The 16032-nt window shown below is 48.7% G+C and overlaps 1 protein-coding gene across 2 annotated transcripts in view; it reads left to right on the top strand.

The window, feature by feature from the left end:
• KIF6 (kinesin family member 6) overlaps positions 1-16032 on the top strand; it is a 1127187-nt gene that overhangs the window by 470086 nt on the left and 641069 nt on the right. For both annotated transcript variants that reach the window (XM_069236333.1, XM_069236332.1), the window contains exon 11: positions 13183-13288. In XM_069236333.1, the coding sequence (XP_069092434.1) occupies positions 13183-13288 (106 nt within the window). The remainder of the gene's footprint in view (positions 1-13182; positions 13289-16032) is intronic.

Here is a 16032-nt window from a genome sequence, read left to right as displayed (position 1 = left end):
TCACACTTCTTTCCTGCTGGAACTCTTGCAAGACTCTCACCCATCACACTGCTTTCCTGCTGGAACTTTTGCAAGACTCTCACACATCACACTGCTTTCCTACTGGAACTCTTGCAAGACTCTCACACATCACACTGCTTTCCTGCTGGAACTCTTGCAAGACTCTCACCCATCACACTGCTTTCCTGCTGGAACTCTTGCAAGACTCTCACACATCACACTGCTTTCCTGCTTGAACTCTTGCAAGACTGTCGCACATCACACTGCTTTCCTGCTGGAACTCTTGCAAGACTCTCACCCATCACACTGCTTTCCTACTGGAACTCTTGCAAGACTCTCACACATCACACTGCTTTCCTGCTTGAACTCTTGCAAGACTCTCGCACATCACACTGCTTTCCTGCTGGAACTCTTGCAAGACTCTCACACATCACACTGCTTTCCTACTGGAACTCTTGCAAGACTCTCACACATCACACTGCTTTCCTGCTTGAACTCTTGCAAGACTCTCGCACATCACACTGCTTTCCTGCTGGAACTCTTGCAAGACTCTCACCCATCACACTGCTTTCCTGCTGGAACTCTTGCAAGACTCTCACACATCACACTGCTTTCCTGCTGGAACTCTTGCAAGACTCTCACCCATCACACTGCTTTCCTACTGGAACTCTTGCAAAACTCACAGATCACACTGCTTTCCTGCTGGAACTCTTGCAGGACTCTTGCAACACTGTTCCATAAGAGCCCAAGTCTGCGCGTTTCCTACAGCTCCCTTAGGGGCGCCCTAGCCATCTGGTGAGGCACCAGTACTCATCGTGAACCAGGTTCTAGGATTCAGCATAGGGTGAAACTGTTGGCATACATCTTTGTGTCTGCCCTGCAAAGGTTAGCTGGTTAGAAGTAGCCAAAATACATTCAGCGGTGGGAAAGCTGATAAGGTTGACGAAAGGGGTTTTCTCTTTTTTAAATTCCAGACGGTTTTGTGGTTTTGCTAATCTTTTGGGTCACTGGTCTCTTAACCACAGAAAGAGTCATGGCGACAGGTCCCAATTATTGCTGCTATTACTCACCCCTTAGCGAGGCATGTGTGGTTTGAGGGCCATCCTTGGTGGCATGTTGTCAGCCAAGAATGAGTATGTCTCATATCAGCAGACACACAGGGCTGCCTCCTCTAATCAGAGCCAGGAGTGGAGGCAGGGAGTGATGAGAGGGCCAGGGACTGCTCTTCTAGCCAATTGGTTTTCCCTAAAGAAAATCAAATTACAGGCTTGTTTTGGAAAATAAATTGCATGTTGTTGTGCTCATTGAAATGAGGAGTATCCTTGGAGCAGGACTTCCAATCTGCCTGCAGTAATTACAAATATGGGCAGGTTTGGCGCTTTATTTCCAATATTATGCACATCTGCAAATGGGAACATGTGCAGGATCCTGTCACATTGTACGTCATGCTTCTAATTGCAGCGGACACAACAACACAAATCCATGCCTACAGACTAGACACAATAGCTTAAAGCCTCCTCCCTGTTTCTAAAGCAATTTGTTACCCTTGTATAAAAAAAACTATTGCTTAATACAGAAGAAAGTTGAAACCTTCAATAAACTCAGAAATCAACAGTCAACCAAGAGACACAGTAAGATGTCCGGCCAGTGCTTTTCTTGTAAAAAAAAGAAAGAAAAAAAAATTAAAAAAAAGAGTATGTTACTAACACAACACCATGTATAGTTTACACACTAATGGCTCAGGTACAGGGTTCTTCTCCTCACTTTGTTCTGTGATCAGTGTGTCAGTGATTGCACCCACTCGGGGTTCTGCTCAGAGGTGGTCCCACGCGGAGTTGGTGTTGATGAGAGATGTCACCTCATGTAGCTGCCAAATGAAAACCAAAGCGACGCGAGTGGGGACCCTCTCTCATCATGGCCAACGCAGAACCACACCCAAGTGGGCTCCTTCCTGGTGCTACTGTCACAGGGGACAGGGCCGGCTTCTCTTCTCACCTTCTGGAGGGCCAGATGCTCTCCCTCCCCTCTGAGCGGCAGGCAGGCTTCTTGGTGCTAGGCAGACCCACAGCTCCTCCAGCAGGTGCACAGATTTCAGGTAATGTCTCATCACCTCTGGGAGACTGACTGTCAGACAGACACCGCCCCTGATTCACCAACAGCTCTGCAGAGCACCCCATTCCTTGGTCAAGTGAGAAGTATAACAAACTAAGGTGGTTCAGTCCCACTTCTATCCTAGTTGTTCTGGGAATGCTGTGCATCTGCTGTCTAAACTTCTGCAACCAGCCTGGGATGCGTCCCAGATGTCATCTTCTGGCTGCAGCGTAGACGCAGCATGTATGCACCGTGGTGGGTCTCGCAGAAGGTAGCGATGATGCTGGCTTTCAGCAGAGCACCCAGGACCAAGGGTGCAATGAAGAGTGTCTCCACCCTCTAGTCACAGGAAGGCAGGCAGTACTCCCACTCTCTGGGTAGCATACCCCGCCCTCCATCTTTTGTCGTGTAAATGAAGGGCCACCGTGAAGGGATTCCACGGTCAGAGCATTCACACTCACACCGCACAGTGGCTCACTGTGGCACAGGCCACACATCCACTGTGCATATCTGCACTTGAGTTAGGTGGTCACATCCCAGCAAAGCTATCCACAAGTGAGCTGGTTGGACTAACTCCTCTGCCCAGAAGTATAAATCCTCAGTCCCCACCGCTGCATCTCAGCAGCTCACAGTTCGCGATTAGTCCCACGTTGCCACAGAGTGGACTCTTCTAGGTGGTAGAACAGGTTCTGGTTTACCGTGGACAAGCCAGGCCCCAGTGGACGCGCTCTGTTAGCTTGCTGGCGGGGCCAAACCAAACACCAGGCTTCCAGATCCACGTGCACTTGGGCACTCAGGGAAGGGACACACGTTTGTACCCCACGGAGAGGACTATCCCAGGTCTACTGTAGGCAGAAGTGGAGGCCTCTCTTGTGCTGGGGCCAGTTCTATCCTCGGCAGACTTGTGAGCTGTTCTGCTCAGAGCACACTAGTGAACAGCTCTGTTCTAAACATCCTTATGCACAGCTCTGTTCTAAGAAATACTTGTGTACGGTTCAGCTCTGAGCAAACTGGACAGCTCTGTTCTAAACATTCTTATGCACAGCTCTGTTTTAAGAAATACTTGTGTACAGCTCAGCCCGGAGCAAACTGCACAGCTCTGTTCTAAGAATGCACATCAGCTGCTCTGTTCGAGGCACGCCAGCGCTGTTTTACCCATAATTGTGGACATTTCCCTTTACTCTGCTCTGGAGCTGTGTCTTAAGCATCGTGGTGAAGAGTCCTATTCCAGGTACACTTTTGAGCAGCTCAACTCTAAGGACACTAGGTGACATCTCTTCTGGTGGGAAGCTCAGCTCTAGGCGCACTTGTTAAGAGCTGTACTCTAAGTGTACGCGTGGACAGCTCTGCTCTAGGAATACTGCGGTACTCAGTCCTACTCTAGGCACACGTGAGCAGTTCTACTCTAAGCGTACACGCGGACAGCTCTGCTCTAGGAATACTGCGGTACTCCGTCCTATTCTAGGCACACTTGTTAAGAGCTGTACTCCAAGCGTACGCGTGGACAGCTCTGCTCCAGGAATACTGCGGTACTCAGTCCTATTCTAGGCACACGTGAGCAGTTCTACTCTAAGCGTACGCGTGGACAGCTCTGCTCTAGGAATACTGTGGTACTCAGTCCTGTTCTAGGCACACATGAGCAGTTCTACTCTAAGCCTACTCGTGGACAGCTCTGCTCTAGGAATACTGCGGAACTCAGTCCTATTCTAGGCACACGTGAGCAGTTCTACTCTAAGCGTACGCGTGGACAGCTCTGCTCTAGGAATACTGTGGTACTCAGTCCTGTTCTAGGCACACATGAGCAGTTCTACTCTTAGCGTATGCGTGGACAGCTCTGCTCTAGGAATACTGTGGTACTCAGTCCTATTCTAGGCACACGTGAGCAGTTCTACTCTTAGCGTATGCGTGGACAGCTCTGCTCTAGGAATACTGCGGTACTCAGTCCTAATCTAGGGACACGTAAGCAATTTTACTCTAAGCGTACGCGTGGACAGCTCTGCTCTAGGAATACTGTGGTACTCAGTCCTAATCTAGGGACACGTAAGCAATTTTACTCTTAGCGTATGCGTGGACAGCTCTGCTCTAGGAATACTGCGGTACTCAGTCCTATTCTAGGGACACGGGAGCAGTTCTACTCTAAGCGAACGCGTGGACAGCTCTTCTGCAGTAATGATTCTGACCAGGTCTGTCCCAGGCATATTGGTGGGTATCTCAGTTTCAAGCATACTGCTTAACAACTCTATTCTAGACATGGGGACTGGTTTAGTGTTTGGCAGAGGGGATTAATCTGTCAGAAACGTGACAGCTATTCTGTCCACTGTATTACGATCCTATTATATCCCAAACTCTAAATCGGGCTCATGGTGGTTGACAGCTCCTCCCTAGGCCTGTTGATGGGAAATCTCTATTCCATGTTTTCCAGCGTCAGCTCTAGTGCATCTCTACTTGTATTCACAGTTTTGGGTGACCTTGTGGACACTGTTACTGTATTCACACTAGTGGATGGTTTTATCCTAGGTGTAAGTGTGGACACCTGAATTGAAAACATGTCTGTGGACAGCTCTGTTTGCATGCACTTGGACAACTCCACTCTAGCACATTGATTGACAGATCTGTTTTAGGCACATCGGTGGAGGACTCTTTTCTAGACAAACCTATGTACACCCCTCGTGGAGAGTTCTACTGCAGACATACTTCTAGCCAGCTCTGTTGTAAGTGTACCTCTGTCTAGCTCTGCTTCAGGATACTTTGTAAACAACTCTTTCTAAGCATACTGTTTGACAGCTGCCGTCCAGGGACACCCATGGACAGCTGTACTCTAGGAACACTCGTTCACTGCTGTCTTCTAGGCACATGTGGGCAGCTGTGTTCTAGGCACATGTTTGGACAGCCCTGTTCTAGGCCCACTTGTTCACTGCTCTCTTCTAGGCACATGTGTGGGCAGCTGTGTTCTAGGCACATATTAATTTCTCTCTTCTAGGCACATGTATGGACAGCTCTGTTCTAGGCCTACTCGTTCACTGCAGTCTTCTAGGCACACGTGTGGGCAGCTGTGTTCTAGTAACACTTGTTCACTGCTGTCTTCTAGGCACATGTGTGGACAGCCCTGTTCTAGGCCACTCATTCACTGCTCTCTTCTAGGCACATGTGTGGACAGCCCTGTTCTAGGCCACTCGTTCACTGCTGTCTTCTAGACACATGTGTGGACAGCCCTGTTCTAGGCCCACTTGTTCACTGCTCTCTTCCAGGCTCACCTGCACAACTCTCTTCTATCCATGCTGGTGGCTAGTTCTCTTCTGGGCTGCTGGTGGATGGCTCTGGACTAGGTGTTCTTGTTATGAGTGCCATTACACTCAGAATAAACTGAATGCATACATTATAAAGGTGTTCGCCCAGATAGGTGCTGCTGGCCATCCTCACCCCTGCGTATGGAAAGGTCTTTCCTTTCTTCTTTAAAGCTATCCTTCTGGATGTCGGTGCTTGTCCAGCTCCCCCTCTTTCCTGCATCTCATGGAGGCAGATTCCTCTAAGCTCCAGCTGGAGGTATGTTTAGATTCTGGCTCCACAGTATTCTATTCTGTATTTTGTTTTAACCTTAAATGACTACATGTTGATGCTCTCCTTACTACCTATGAATGTGCTGCCTATTTAGTGGTGCCTCCATTTTCTGCGAGCAGAGGCAGTGTAAGGGCTTTCAGTTAAACAGCATTTTGTTAGCTGGGAAGCCTAAAATAAATTGCATTTTTTGTATTTTTAGGCCATCTCTTGCAACTTATAAAGCACATTTTATTTGTGTTTATAGCGATAAGATTTAATAAACCTTATATCGTGAACCTGAAACTGATCAGGCTAATTGAGAGGGAGTTTTGTCTCGGAGCTGGTCTTACTAGAGAACAGCCTCTTCCTTACTCCGGGCCCACAAAGAACTTCTCAGCAGTTGTGCAGAATGCAAGTGGGTCTCACCATTTTCGTTTTGAGCTATCTTCCCCTTTCTGGCCACCGGATATGGTTCAAGAGGGTCCTGGTAATGGGAGTCATAAATTGCAACAACATCATCTACACCACGCTCCAAATCAAGCTTTTGATGCACTGCAAAGACCTCAGAATCAGGTGGCCAGATTGTGCCTGAAACTGCAATACACAACCACATCAAATCAATTTTTTATGGCGCTTTATTGACTCCGGGTGAAAGTGAACATTAGGTTCTAAGTTCCTTACATGACACAGGAGGCACACAGAGGCACAGGGTAAGGGTACCTTGTGAGAAGGTAGCCTCTTTCTAGCCTTGTTACCCCCACTTTTGGCCTGTTTGTGAGTGTATGTCAGGGTGTTTGTCACTGTTTTCACTGTCTCACTGGGATCCTGATAGCCAGGCCTCAGTGCTCATAGTGAAAACACTATGTTTTCAGTATGTTTGTTATGGGTCACTGGGATCCTGCTGGTCAGGACCCCAGTGCTCATAGGTTTGTGGCCTATATGTATGTGTCACTGGGACCCTGTCACACAGGGCCCCAGTGCTCATAGGTGTGCATGTATATGTTCCCTGTGTGGTGCCTAACTGTCTCACTGAGGCTCTGCTAACCAGAACCTCAGTGGTTATGCTCTCTCATTACTTTCAAATTGTCACTAACAGGCTAGTGACCAATTTTACCAATTTACATTGGCTTACTGGAACACCCTTATAATTCCCTAGTATATGGTACTGAGGTACCCAGGGTATTGGGGTTCCAGGAGATCCCTATGGGCTGCAGCATTTCTTTTGCCACCCATAGGGAGCTCTGACAATTCTTACACAGGCCTGCCACTGCAGCCTGAGTGAAATAACGTCCACGTTATTTCACAGCCATTTTACACTGCACTTAAGTAACTTATAAGTCACCTATATGTCTAACCTTTACCTGGTAAAGGTTAGGTGCAAAGTTACTTAGTGTGAGGGCACCCTGGCACTAGCCAAGGTGCCCCCACATTGTTCAGAGCCAATTCCCTGAACTTTGTGAGTGCGGGGACACCATTACACGCGTGCACTACATATAGGTCACTACCTATATGTAGCTTCACAATGGTAACTCCGAATATGGCCATGTAACATGTCTATGATCATGGAATTGCCCCCTCTATGCCATCCTGGCATAGTTGGCACAATCCCATGATCCCAGTGGTCTGTAGCACAGACCCTGGTACTGCCAAACTGCCCTTCCTGGGGTTTCACTGCAGCTGCTGCTGCTGCCAACCCCTCAGACAGGCATCTGCCCTCCTGGGGTCCAGCCAGGCCTGGCCCAGGATGGCAGAACAAAGAACTTCCTCTGAGAGAGGGTGTGACACCCTCTCCCTTTGGAAAATGGTGTGAAGGCAGGGGAGGAGTAGCCTCCCCCAACCTCTGGAAATGCTTTGTTGGGCACAGAGGTGCCCAATTCTGCATAAGCCAGTCTACACCGGTTCAGGGACCCCTTAGCCCCTGCTCTGGCGCGAAACTGGACAAAGGAAAGGGGAGTGACCACTCCCCTGACCTGCACCTCCCCTGGGAGGTGTCCAGAGCTCCTCCAGTGTGCTCCAGACCTCTGCCATCTTGGAAACAGAGGTGCTGCTGGCACACTGGACTGCTCTGAGTGGCCAGTGCCACCAGGTGACGTCAGAGACTCCTGCTGATAGGCTCCTTCAGGTGTTAGTAGCCTATCCTCTCTCCTAGGTAGCCAAACCCTCTTTTCTGGCTATTTAGGGTCTCTGTCTCTGGGGAAACTTTAGATAACGAATGCAAGAGCTCATCCGAGTTCCTCTGCATCTCCCTCTTCACCTTCTGATAAGGAAACGACCGCTGACCGCGCTGGAAGCCTGCAAACCTGCAACATAGTAGCAAAGACGACTACTGCAACTCTGTAACGCTGATCCTGCCGCCTTCTCGACTGTTTTCCTGCTTGTGCATGCTGTGGGGGTAGCCTGCCTCCTCTCTGCACCAGAAGCTCCGAAGAAATCTCCCGTGGGTCGACGGAATCTTCCCCCTGCAACCGCAGGCACCAAAAAGCTGCATTACCGGTCCCTTGGGTCTCCTCTCAGCACGACGAGCGAGGTCCCTCGAATCCAGCGACGCTGTCCAAGTGACCCCCACAGTCCAGTGACTCTCCAGCCCAAGTTTGGTGGAGGTAAGTCCTTGCCTCACCTCGCTGGGCTGCATTGCTGGGAACCGCAACTTTGCAGCTACTCCGGCCCCTGTGCACTTCCGGCGGAAATCCTTCGTGCACAGCCAAGCCTGGGTCCACGGCACTCTAACCTGCATTGCACGACTTTCTAAGTTGGTCTCCGGCGACGTGGGACTCCTTTGTGCAACTTCGGCGAGCACCGTTTCACGCATCCTCGTAGTGCCTGTTTCTGGCACTTCTCCGGGTGCTACCTGCTTCAGTGAGGGCTCTTTGTCTTGCTTGACGTCCCCTCTCTCTGCAGGTCCAATTTGCGACCTCCTGGTCCCTCCTGGGCCCCAGCAGCGTCCAAAAACGCCAAACGCACGATTTGCGTGTAGCAAGGCTTGTTGGCGTCCTTCCGGCGGGAAAACACTTCTGCACGACTCTCCAAGGCGAGAGGGATCCGTCCACCAAAGGGGAAGTCTCTAGCCCTTTTCGTTCCTGCAGAAACCTCAGCTTCTTCTGTCCAGTCGAAGCTTCTTTGCACCCGCAGCTGGCATTTCCTGGGCATCTGCCCATCTACGACTTGCTTGTGACTTTTGGACTTGGTCCCCTTGTTCCACAGGTACCCTAGATTGGAAATCCACAGTTGTTGCATTGCTGGTTTGTGTCTTTCCTGCATTATTCCTCTAACACGACTCTTTTGTCCTTAGGGGAACTTTAGTGCACTTTGCACTCACTTTTCAGGGTCTTGGGGAGGGTTATTTTTCTAACTCTCACTATTTTCTAATAGTCCCAGCGACCCTCTACAAGGTCACATAGGTTTGGGGTCCATTCGTGGTTCGCATTCCACTTCTGGAGTATATGGTTTGTGTTGCCCATATCCCTATGTTTCCCCATTGCATCCTATTGTAACCATACATTGTTTGCACTGTTTTCTAAGACTATACTGCATATTTTTGCTATTGTGTATATATATCTTGTGTATATTTCCTATCCTCTCACTGAGGGTACACTCTAAGATACTTTGGCATATTGTCATAAAAATAAAGTACCTTTATTTTTAGTATAACTGTGTATTGTGTTTTCTTATGATATTGTGCATATGACACTAAGTGGTACTGTAGTAGCTTCACACGTCTCCTAGTTCAGCCTAAGCTGCTCTGCTAAGCTACCATTATCTATCAGCCTAAGCTGCTAGACACCCTATACACTAATAAGGGATAACTGGGCCTGGTGCAAGGTGCAAGTACCCCTTGGTACTCACTACAAGCCAGTCCAGCCTCCTACATACCTTCAAAAAGTAGAACCACACAGTGCAACTGGCAGGGTGGCGTTCTCGTCATTTGCAAACCGGGTTATCCAAAGAGCCTCAAAATAGGTCTATCAGGCAGTTGTACTTTATTACTAGGTTAGAGGCTGTGGAGCGCTTTGAATCCAGGCAAGGGAAGAGCCATGCAACATGTTTTTGAAGAAAAGCCGAAAAACTGGACTTCCCGATGGATCCTTCTACCTGCGGATTCCTCACCTTTGAAATGTCCCAGGTGCTAGACTGGATCCTGATACTTAGGACTTAGCTTCCTACCCCAGTAGTGGGTGCTGGGTCACCCACAACACTGGAAGAGAGGTCATGGACACCTCTCTAGCCAAGGCCATGGGGTCCTTTGCAGCCCGGCATTGACATGCCTGGCTGCGATCGACTGGCTTCTTGGAGGATGTTCAGGTCACACTAATGGACATGCCTTTTGACAGAGCCTTGTCTCTTTGGAGACCAAGCATATGCAGCCCTTGAGCATTTAAGGCTGAGAGGGTTGTGACCCGATATTTGGGTTCTCAAGCTCCTACAAAAGATTTAAGACTATTTTTGGATATTTCTGGGCTTTTCTAAGGAATTCCAGTTTTAGCAATGCCAACCCTCCCTGCTCTTTCAGGAACAACAACAGGATCCCTTGGTGCGTCAGTATAAAGGCAGACCGACATCAACCGCAGATCCTGCAGCATTTCTCTTCCTCCACCTCCTCTCCAGCACTATCCGAAGAGCTGCGTTAGCCCACCCGCTTGGGAGCACGTGCAGCTCGTTGGAGGGAGGTATCCTCTATTCTGCAGATCTGGAAGGCTGTGACATCGGACCAGCGGGTCCTTCAAACCGTAGAAAGCATTTACCCCCTGCTCTTCCAATAGTTTCCTCCCCATGTGCAACCTCACCAGTCCCTCCACTCAGAGGAGCACTTAGGAATCCTGCAGGAGGGGATTGCAGCGCTGCTACCAAGAGGAGCAGTTGAGTTGGTGCCAGAGCAGGAAATATGGCAGAGGTTCTGCTCCTGGTACTTCCTGGGCCCCAAGAAGGGCATTGGCTTTTGTCTGATCCTAGGCCTCAGGCTCCTCAATCTCTGCCTGCGCAAAGTGAACTTCAAGATTCTGTCCCGGACTCCTGCTCGTGCCGAAAGCAGAAGACAGGATGGGGTTCCTTAACTTGCAGAATGCGCATTTTCTTATAACGGTCCTGCAGTTAGACACAGAGGCTCCTGCGGTTCATAGTAGGGTCCACCCACTACCAGTTCATGGTCTGTCTGCAGACAGGGAGCAGTGGGGTCTGGTCAGCTGGATCTCTTTGCCATGCAGGAACGTGCCTGTTGCCCACAGTTCTGTGCACTCCAGTACCTGCTTCAGGGAGCCCTTTTGGAACGCGCTTCAATTGAAGAACGTTCCACCTCACTGCGTACACTCCCCCTCCATTCCTCTGTTTCTCAGGAAAATTTGCCAGGACCAAGCTTAGGTCATCTTCGCTGCCCCTGATTAGCCAAGAGCAGTGTAGTATACAGACCTCCTGTGCATCTTCCTGTTGGTGGGGCAGGTTCTGCACCCCAAACCTCTAGACCCTACACCGTCATGCCTGGAGATTGAGCGTGGACACCTGAGCTCCTTTCAGCTGCCACCAGAGATGTTTGTGGTGATATTATCTGCTTGAGGTCCCTCCACCAAATCTGTCTATTCCAGGAGGTGAAACAGGGTCATCACTGGGTGTGCAGAACAGGGCATGGATCCCTGAAGTCTCGCCTGTCCAAGCTCCACCAATGTTTTGCTCTTGCTGGCCCTGTGGGGCTGTGCAGTTGGCACTGCATGGGATACACAGCAGGCTTGTGGGCTTTCCCTTGCCTCCTCTTAAGTCTCCAATAATAATGAGGTTTCAGAAGGCACTTTTTGACTGGCTCTTTGTTTTAGTTCTTTCACATTTGTCAGCTGCCTTTACAGACAAGTATTTTCTGTTGCCATTAAGTTGTAAGAACTTAACGTTCACGCACCTTCCGCATGCTTCCTCCCAGACAAACCTGCCTTGGAACTAAAGCGGTGACCCTTTTTCATCTGTGCAGTTCATTACCCTTCCCACTTTTTACCCGCCACCCCTCCAACTTACATTGGCTGGACCCTAGGGAGCCGTCAGTTACTATAAAGTCTGATGACCAACTCTTCGTAGGTCACACAGGCAGCGAGAAAGGTACAGCTGTCTAGAAGAGGATGTTGTCCAGCTGAATAACTATATACATCAAAATGTGCTACCCTCTTCCAAAAAAGAACTAGCAGAGGGGAATCTGAACCCATTCCACCAAGGTAAAGCCTTCCACCATAGCCTTGGACAGTTGGTTCCAATGGTTAGGATCTGTTGTGTGGCCACATGGCCTTCCTATCACACCTTTGCCAAGCATTGTTGTTTGGACTCACAGGTGGGAAGGTATGGCCATTTTGCACGCTCAGTCCTACAAGATTTACTCACCTGACTGTCCTTTAGACTCCACCTAGGTACTGCTTTGGAATCTGCTCAAAAGGTGAGGAATCTGCAGGTACAAGTATCCATCAGAAGAAAAAGTTATTTATATTCAGTGTGCGATCTTTCAGGTGGATACCCTACCTGTACATTCCTCACCACCTCTGCCCACTTCTGAATTCATAAGGATGGTTTGTAGGTCTCAATAATACGACTCCAGATTAGATTAATGCACTGCATTGTGGCATCAATTGATGTCATCCCTCGTCTTTCCCTCTAAAGTTACAGAAAAAAGAGGACAGGTCTGACATCGGGTCGCTGGGGTGAGTTCTACATGGCTCCAGTGACATCACCATGACCTCACTTCTGGTGTCGAGATAAAAGCCCCCTTTTGTCATGGGAGAGCTATGACAAAAGTGCCTCGATCCAATCTAGCGCTTGGGATAGCCGAAAGGTGGGGACATTTTCAGATAGAAGTATTCATCAGAAGAAAAAGTAAGTTACTTACCTTCGGTAACGATCTTTCTGGTGGATACTCTCTATACCTGCAGATTCCACATCAATCCCGCTCACTTCCCGGTTCTGAAGGATGGTCATAGGCCTTAGTGATAAGGTTTCAAATTGGATTGTTGCACTGCCACATCAATTGATGTAATTCCTGGCCTGTGCCTCTAAGGTCATGGGATAATAGGGCAGGGAACTGATGTCGTGGCGCCAGGGTGGGTGTTACATGGCTCCGTTGACAGCACCACAACCATTCTTCCAGCATCGAGAGGGAGCCAGCGCCCCCTACTGGCACGGGTGAGCTATGTTATAAGATTCTGGATTCAGTCTAGCACCTGGGATATTCAAAAGGTGAGGAATCTGCAGCTCGACAGATTATCTACTAAAATGATTGCTACCAAAGGTTAGTTACTGTTTCATTCCACCTCACACAGCTGTATTCCACACAGATGGGAGTATCTACAGGAGAATATGAAACTCTGGTCCACCTTAAATCAACTATGTCTGGCAGGTTCTCTACACCCACTGTGGTCTCTGGCACATCTGTAGTGCCTTGGGGTAACTGAAAAGGTAGAGTGTAGCGCTTTATAAAACCACCTACAAAAATACCCTTCTGTTTATCAACTTCAATGCATTGTGAGTAGTGAAGTTTCTGCATAAACTGCTTAGGTAGTTAGAGATGTGTAACTCCCACCTTTTTTTTCCTTTCAGGCTGGAGGAGCTGATGAAGACTTTTCTTGAAGACACGGATCCTGAGTGCACGTTGGATGTAGGGGCTGATATGCGCAAGATCCACCACTGCTTCAAACACCTAAAGGTAGAACTTGGGGTCTGCTCTGTGTGCGCCCATAAAAGAGCCTTGTGGGAAGCTCGGTCCATTTTCTGTTCTCATTCAAGACTGGCTGTAAGTCGGTCTCCTACGTACAGAAATTCATTTAGAAAGCCTGAGGGGACACATCAGGCATTGTTTGTATAAACTCACCTGGCTTTACAGAGATCATGTGTTTGTGTTTATGGTAATTTGTTGTTGTGACCTGGCTTCATCTACAAGTAGTGTCCAGCACCTTGGTGTCTACAATGTGGTGTACACGGACAGGCTACAGACACACTTTCGTTTAGAGACACTTCCCTCAACATAGGTGTGGTAATCCTTTGAGGGTTGGTCACCATAGGACTTGTGATGCCGCTTCTAGGAGCCTTGTCTCTGACTGTGATGAACCTTTGTGCTCTTTGCTCATGTATAAGGGCGGTACATGCTTTGAGGTCCTTACCCTGCAACCCTCTACCTCCCACCCAGTACTAGTTATTGTTGCTTGTTGTTATTGTGTTTGTGATCAGGTATCTGAATGCTAATATGTGTGTATACTTGTTGAGTAGTTGCTGTCAAGTTAGCCCTCAAGACTGGTGACCTTCAGAACATCACTAGTTGGACGAACATTAGCTTGACTTAAATACTGGTTTCACATCCACAGTTTATTGAGACGCGGTTCCAGCCCAGGGGATCTTTTCACTACACTGTCTGTGCCTATTTATGCATGTTAGAATAACAAAACATTTGAGTGGTGACTGAGTATTAGTCCCAAAGGGTCCATTGAGGGTTGAAGAGCTTACGTGGTGTGAAAGGCAATGTGTGACAGAGACAACGGAGGTATGGTGGGTTCCAGGAGATAACAGTAGCATGGCTACTTCCTGGAGATAAGGGCAGTATGACTGATTCTAGGAGATAAAGGCGGTATTGCTGATTCCTTGAGGCAACAGAAGTATGGCTGATTCTTGGAAATAAAGGGGGTATTGCTGATCCCTGGAGATTATCACAGCATGTGTGATCCCTGGAGACAAAGGAGGTATTTCTGATCCTTAGAGATAACAGAGGTATGGCTGATTCCTGGAGATAAAGGAGATAGTATTGATTCCTAGACGTAAAGGAGGTATTACTGATCCATGTAGATAGCAGAGGTATGGCTGATTCCTGGGGATAAAGGAGGTATGGCAGATTCTTTAAGGTCTCTTGACTGGCATAGTCAGAAGTGCAGGCACCTGTTAACTTAGGAATTGCATCACCTTACTACAAAGAGAACAGCCCCCATTTCAGTTTTGGAGCAAATACTGATGCAGGAATGACGGCAGTAGCCGACTGAATGAGGGACAGCTGCCTCAAACTCAGCTCGGACAAGACAGAGATCCTCATCTTGGGGCCTGCCGCTTCCGCCTGGGATGACTCCTGGTGGCCCAGCAGCCTCGGAACTGCCCCGCCTCTGACCGACCACGTCCACAACCTCGACATCATTCTCGACTCATCACTGTGCATCGCTGTCTCCTCATCATGCTTCCACATCCTTCGCCTGCTCCGGAAGGTATTCAAGTGGATCCCCATTGACACAAGGAGAACAGTCACCAAGGCACTAGTAAGCAGTAAGCTTGACCATGGCAACGCACTCTATGCCAGAATCAAGAAAAAAGCATCAAGCAAGACTCCAGAGAATACAGAATGCCGCGGCCAGACGGATTCTGGACATCCCCCGCCACAGTCACATCTCCACCCACATGAGAGACCTACACTGGCTCCTCGTCAACAAACGCATCACCTTCAAGCTCCTGACCCACGCATACAAGGCCCTCCACAACATTGGACCTACTTACCTCAACCATCGCCTCTCCTTCTACGCCCCTCCGGGCAACTCCGCTCAGCACAACTGGCCCTCGCTACCATCCCCAGGATACGGAAAAACCCGGCTGGAGGAAGATCCTTCTCCTACATCGCCTCGCAGGCCTGGAACACCATGCCGCCCCACCTCAGACAGTCCCCCTCGCTGGCTCAGTTCAGGGAGGACTTCAAGACCTGACTCTTCGACTGACTCACGTCCCCCAGCTAGCGCCTTGAGATCCCATGGGTGATAAGCCGCGCTTAATAAATGTTGACTGATTGATGCAGGTGCACACCCCTGTACAGAAGCCTCTCAAAGGTGTTTTCCTGTACTTATTCACTTGTAAAATGGGCAAACTGCACAAAGTTCGAGCTTGTGGAGCTCCAAAAGGGGGGAACCTGGGCAGTTAGCGAGGTATTCCCCATTCTGATTTCCAAAACACTGAATGAGTGCTCCAAGTAAATTCCACACCATGTAGTCTGTGTACTTAAGAGGAGCACAGTTAGCTCCCAGAATTGCACCCACTCCAGATGAAGGCCTGATCTTATGCCAAATGTCACTGTGGCTGGTTTTCTGTTAAGGCTTTTTAGAGCAGTTTGTGTAGTGTTAAACATTAAGATGTTTGAATCTATCTGTCTATTTATCTATCTATCTATCTATATATGCACTTGTTTTTCTCATTTGTCTGATGATTCTATTGAGTACAAAGGTCGATAACTGCAGGTAAGGGACCTTTTATACGTTTTTGTAACAGAAAGAGTGTAAGCTAGGCTTCTCCAATGAGTAGCTCGTGAGCCACAGGTAGCTCTCCTGTGTGCAGCCCAATGAACTAAATTAGAAGCTTTAGCTTGATTAAATAGATGTATCCAAAAATTGAAAAGTGTGTATTTGAGATGTAAATCTGTGTATTTTCAGA

The sequence above is a fragment of the Pleurodeles waltl genome, chromosome 5 (genome assembly GCF_031143425.1).
Source record: "Pleurodeles waltl isolate 20211129_DDA chromosome 5, aPleWal1.hap1.20221129, whole genome shotgun sequence".
NCBI classification, from domain to species: domain Eukaryota; kingdom Metazoa; phylum Chordata; class Amphibia; order Caudata; family Salamandridae; genus Pleurodeles; species Pleurodeles waltl.
This window is presented reverse-complemented; position numbering and strand designations above follow the sequence as displayed.